At 43.1% G+C, this 6,252-nt stretch overlaps 1 protein-coding gene across 1 annotated transcript in view; it reads right to left on the bottom strand.

Moving 5' to 3' along the window:
- Positions 1-2,426: 2,426 nt before the first annotated feature.
- acot8 (acyl-CoA thioesterase 8) overlaps positions 2,427-6,252 on the bottom strand; it is an 86,610-nt gene continuing 82,784 nt past the window's right edge. The window contains exon 6 of the mRNA XM_034167632.1: positions 2,427-3,123. Within this exon, the coding sequence (XP_034023523.1) occupies positions 3,005-3,123 (119 nt within the window). The 3' untranslated portion in view covers positions 2,427-3,004. The remainder of the gene's footprint in view (positions 3,124-6,252) is intronic.

The following is a 6,252-nucleotide window of genomic DNA, read 5'->3' as shown; positions in this document are numbered from 1 at the left end:
GTCCTGTAGTCCATCCCAGCCTTGTGCAGGTCTACAGTTTTGTCCCTGGTGTCCTTAGACAGCTCTTTGGTCTTGGCTATGGTGGACAGGTTGGAGTGTGATTAACTGTGTGAACAGGTGTCTTTTATATAGGTAACAAGTTCAAACAGGTGCAATTAATACAGGTAAAGAGTGCAGAATAAGAGGGCTTCTTAAAGAAAAATTAACAGGTCTGTGTGAGACAGAATTCTTGCTGGTTGGTAGGTGATCAAATACTTATTTGCAGCAGTAACATACAAATAAATGATTAAAAAAAAAATCATACATTGTGATTTCCAGATTTTTTTTAGATTATGTCTCTCACAGTGGACATGCACCTAAGATGAAAATTTCAGACCCCTCCATGATTTCTAAGTGGGAGAACTTGCAAAACTGCAGGCTGTTCAAATACTTATTTTCCTCACACACACACACACACACACACACACACACACACACACACACACACACACACACACACACACACACACACACACACACACACACACACACACACACACACACACACACAGTGGGGCCAAAAAGTATTTAGTCAGTCCCTGATTGTGTAAGTTCTCCTACTTTGAAAGATGACAGAGGTCTGTAATTTTCATCATAGGTACACTTCAAATATGCGAGACAAAATGAGAAGAAAAAAAAAAAATCCAGGAAATCAAATTGTAGGATTTTTAAAGAATTTATTTATAAATTATGGTAGAAAATAAGTATTTGGTCAATAACAAAAGTTCAACTCAATACTTTGTAATATAATCTTGGCAATGACAGAGGTTAAACGCTTCCTGTAAGTCTTCACCAGGTTTGCACACACTGTAGCTGGTATTTTGGTCCATTCCTCCATGCAGATCTCCTCTAGAGCAGTGATGTTTTGGGGCTGTCGCTGGGCAGCACGGACTTTCAACTCCCTCAACAAATTCTCTATGGGGTTGAGGTCTGGAGACTGGCTTGGCCACTCCAGAACCTTGAAATGCTTTTTACGGAGCCACTCCATTGCCGGAGCGGTGTGTTTGGGATCATTGTCATGCTGGAAGAACCAGCCACATTGCATCTTCAATGCTCTCACTGATGGAAGGTCTTGTCTTAAAATCTCACAATACATGGCCCCGTTCATTCTTCCCTTAACACAGATCAGTCGTCCCCTTTGCAGAAAAACAGCCCCAAAGCATGATGTTTCTACCCCCATGTTTCACAGTGGCGTTCTTGGAATGCAACTCAGCATTCTTCTTCCTCCAAACATGACGAGTCGAGTTTTTACCAAAAAGTTCTATTTTGGTTTCATCTGACCACATGATATTCTCCCAATCCTCTTCTGGATCATCCATATGCTCTCTGGCAAACTTCAGACGGGCCTGGACACGTACCGTCTTAAGCAGGGGTACACGCCTGGCACTGCAGGATTTGAGTCCCTCTCTGTGTAGTGTGTAGCCTTTGTTACTTTGCTCCCAGCTCTCTGCAGGTCATTCATCAGGTCCCTCCGTGTAGTTCTGGGATTTTTGTTCACCGTTCTCATGATCATTTTGACCCCACGGGGTGAGATCTTGCGTGGAGCCCCAGATCAAGGGAGATTGTCAATGGTTTTGTATGTCTTCCATTTTCTTACAATTGCTCCCACAGTTGATTTATTCACACCAACCTGCTTGACTATTGTAGATTCACTCTTCCCAGCCTGGTGCACATTTACAATGTTCTTCCTGGTGTCCTTTGACAGCTCGTTGGTCTTGTTCATGGTTGAGTTTGGTGTCTGACTGTTTGAGGCTGTGGACAGGTGTCTTTTATACAGATAAGTTCCAACAGATGCCATTAATACAGGTAACAGGTGAAGGACAGAAAAGCTTCTTAAAGAAGAAGGTACAGAAATCTTGCTTGTTTGTGGGTGACCAAATACTTATTTTCCACCATAATTTACAAATAAATTCTTTAAAAATCCTACAATGTGATTTACTGGATTTTGTTTCTCATTTTGTCTCTCAGTTGAAGTGTAACTATGTTGAAAATTACAGAACTCTCAAAAATCTCAGTTTCCCAGCATGTGATTTGAGAGTCAAAGGGCTCTCCAGTCATGGTTAGTGGTTGGGTGAAGACATTTATTGTCAAATAACTGTTTACTGTTTTTAAATCATGACAACAGAATCAACCAAAATGACCCTGATCAAAGGTTTACATCCCCCTGTTCTTGATACCCTGTGTTGCCCCCTTTAACATCAGCGACAGCTTGGAGTTTTTTGTGGTCATTGTGGATGAGGCTCTCTGATGGTGAAGCTGCCACTGAATATGTTTTGGACTTTATTTACATTAATTACAAAGATATACAAACAGTATGACACTTTATGGTACATGTGCGTGGAGTAGACAGTTCTCAAAAACTGAGTGCAAGAAGTAGAAGAGTGAGGAAAGCCACCAAGACACCCAGACAACCCAGAAGAAGTTATGTGGCTTATGTGGAAATTTTTTTTTGCATCACTCCTCTTGGCTTCATAGTGGAGTAGAGCTGAGACGGATCTTCTTTCACCAAAACGGATCAAATCTAGATCTGCATCTCAGATGTACCTTCTGGCAAATTGTAGCTCAACTTTCAGGACTATTAAGAAAATCCTCCTCTGTACCGCTTCATCATGCAGCTGTGTAACTGGTGATACGGCGTCAGTTATCAGTGCTGATGTTCATTATGATGACACACACAGTTTCTCCTGAATGCAGTGTGAACTCTGAACCTTGCACGTGCAGTGGTTCAGGTTCCATCTCCATGTTGTCTGTAAAATCTCACAACAAACTGGCTACTTTTGCCCCCACAATAAATACTTTACAAGCAATAAAATCTGCTGTAACTTTGGAAAATACTGCAGAGATAAAGTTATTTTATAACTAGACTTCAACCCAAAGTAAATATTGTCAATTTTGTGAAAAACCAGCAGGGTAACAGCTTTATGACATCAGATTCCAAGCTGCTTTTCTTTGTGAGAAAATGTAACTACAGTTTGCTGAGCTCCTTGACGCCTTCCACCCTGATGACGCCTTCCTGAGAACATGATGCTGCCAGAACTCCATCTCTTCTCCACAGACGTCCGTGAACCAGACCGCGACTGCCACCTGCACACACACCCACACACGTTCAGTTAACACCCTGTCACTCAAAGCTTTAACACAGACCAACTCCACACTGACTTCATAATGTCAAACTTAATTATTGTCAATTCTTCCCGAAAAATCTCAAAATGTTTTTTAAAAGAGAACTTTGTAACTTTGGTTAGTTTTTGGCTGTTTTTTTTTTTGATGACATTCTTCTCTACCGAGTTCCTCCAACAGCTCAGGATTATATGTCACAAAATGGTCATAAACCCTCTTTACCAGCTGCCTGCCCCACACCCACATCCCCTCCCCACTGTCCATGTGGAACAGACAGAAACCATCCACAACCGAGTTCAGCTCAGGGAGACAGCCCCGTTACAGACTGATGTGGAGACGCAGCGTCCTCCTCCCACGGTGAACTCCGCCTCCTCCCACCGCAGCAGTGCAGGTCTGTCACACTGATTTTCTTCTTCTTCGCTTAACTCAGCGTAGACGATACACTACAATGAGCAGCTCTACGAATACGCCAATGTGAAAGGGGCTTTTCACACCAGAGCTGCTTCCAGTTGCATATGTTGCGTATCTAATACGCAGGAATGTCTGTCAGTTACGGACAGCAGCGGGGAGAGCAGACTGCCTGGACACGTAAAAGGAGTTGATACATTGGAAAAAGTCAGAATACATTATTTCCAGGAGTTAATAGACTATTACTGATTTCTCTTCTGGTTTATCATTATTCTTGTGCCGCACTGCAGGTGTGCACTCTGATATCTCTTCTAGTTTACAACCCCAATTCCACTGAAGTTGGGACGTTGTGTAAAATGTAAATAAAAACAGAATACAACGATTTTCAAATCCTCTTCAACCTATATTCAATTGAATACACCACAAAGACAAGATATTTAATGTTCAAACTGATAAACTTTATTGTTTTTGTGTAAATATTTGCTCATTTTGAAATGGATGCCTGTAACATTTCAAAAAAGCTGGGACAGTGGTATGTTTACCACTGTGTTACATCACCTTTCCTTCTAACAACACTCAATAAGCGTTTGGGAACTGAGGACACTAATTGTTGGAGCTTTGTAGGTGGAATTCTTTCCCATTCTTGCTTGATGTACAACTTCAGTTGTTCAACAGTCCGGGGTCTCTGATGTTGTATTTTGCGATTCATAATGCGCCACATATTTTCAATGGGCGACAGGTCCGGACTGCAGGCAGGCCAGTCTAGTACCCGCACTCTTTTACTTCCTAAGCCACGCACCCATACCATCACAGATGCTGACTTTTGAAATTTGTGCTGGTAACAATCTGGATGGTCTTTGTCCTCATTTGTCTGGAGGACACGATGTCCATGATTTCCAAAAATAATTTGAAATGTGGACTCATCAGACCACAGCACACGTTTCCACTTTGTGCCTGTCCATTTCAAATGAGCTCGGGCCCAGAGAAGGCGGCGGTGTTTCTGGATGTTGTTGATGTATGGCTTTCACTTTGCATGGCAGAGTTTTAACTTGCACTTGTAGATGTAGTGACGAACTGTGTTAACTGACAATGGTTTTCTGAAGTGTTCCTGAGCCCATGCGGTAAGATCCTTTACACAATGATGTCAGGTTTTAATGCAGTGCCGCCTGAGGGACTGAAGGTCACGGGCATTCGATGTTGGTTTTCGTCCTTGCCGCTTACATGTAGAAAGTTCTCCAGATTCTTTGAAACTTCTGATTATATTATGGACTGTAGATGATGGAATCCCTAAATTCCTTGCAACTGAATGTTGAGGAACATTGTTCTTAAACTGTTGGACTATTTTTTCACACAGCTGTTCACAAAGTGGTGAGCCTCACCCCACCTTTGCTTGTGAATGGCTAAGTCTTTTGGGGATGCTCCTTTTATACCCAATCATGACACTCACCTGTTTCCAATTAACCTGTTCACCTGTGGAATGTTCCAAACAGGTGTTCTTTGAGCATTCATTAACTTTCCCAGTCTTTTGTTGTGCTGTCCCAGCTTTTTTGAAACATGTTGCAGGCATCCATTTCAAAATGAGAAAATATTTGCTTTTATTCTGAAGAACATTCCAGCAAGTGAGTTTAGCAGTAACAGCATTGTGCCGTGTTGGAGTTACAGTACGATGTCACAAGCTTGGTGCACTGATCTTTAGGCAGTTTGGTCCATTCCTCTTTGCAGCACAGCCATTTTCAGATCTCTCCAGAGATGTTCAGTTGGATTCAGGTCTGGGCTCTGGCTGGGTCACTCAAGGACATTCACAGAGTTGTCCTGAAGCCACTCCTTTGATATCTTGGCTGTGTGCTTAGGGCCATTGCCCTGCTGAAAGATGAACCATTGTCCCAGTCTGAGGTCAAGAGCGCTCTGGAGCAGGTTTTCATCCAGGATGTCTCTATACATTGCTGCATTCATCTTTACCTCAATCCTGACTAGTCTCCCAGTTCCTGCTCCTGAAAAACATCCCCACAGCATGATGCTGCCTCCACCATGCTTCACTGGTGCCTGGTTTCCTCCAAACATGACACCAAAGAGTTCAATCTTTGTCTCATCAGACCAGAGAATTTTGTTTCTCCTGGTCTGATAGTCCTTCAGGTGTCAAACTCCAGGTGGGCTGCCATGTGCCTTTTACTCAGGAGTGGCTTCTCTCTGGCCACTCTACCATACAGGCCTGATTGGTGGATTGCTGTAGAGATGGTGGTCCTTCTGGAAGGTTCTCCTCTCATTCACAGAGGAATGCTGGAGCTCTGACAGACTGACCATCAGGTTCTTGGTCACCTCCCCGACTAAGGTCCTTCTCCTCCGATCGCTCAGTTTAGAGGGGTGGCCAGCTCTGGGAGGAGTCCTGGTGGATCTGAACTTCTTCCATTTACAGATGATGGAGGCCACTGTGCTCATTGGGACCTTCAAAGCAGCAGAAATGTTTCTGTATCCTTCCCCAGATTTGCGCCTCGAGACAATCCTGTCTCAGAGGTCTACATCAATTCCTTTGACTTCATGCTTGGTTTGTGCTCTGACTGTCAACTGTGAGACCTTATATGTAGACAGGTGTGTGTCTTTCCAAATCATGTCCAATCAACTGAATTTACCCAGGTGGACTCCAATTAAACTGTAGAAACATCTCAAGGAGGATCAGTGGAAACAGGA

This window comes from Thalassophryne amazonica, chromosome 3 (genome assembly GCF_902500255.1).
Source record: "Thalassophryne amazonica chromosome 3, fThaAma1.1, whole genome shotgun sequence".
Lineage (NCBI taxonomy): Eukaryota > Metazoa > Chordata > Actinopteri > Batrachoidiformes > Batrachoididae > Thalassophryne > Thalassophryne amazonica.
The sequence above is the reverse complement of the archived record's forward strand: the minus strand, read 5'-3'. Positions and strand labels throughout refer to the sequence as shown.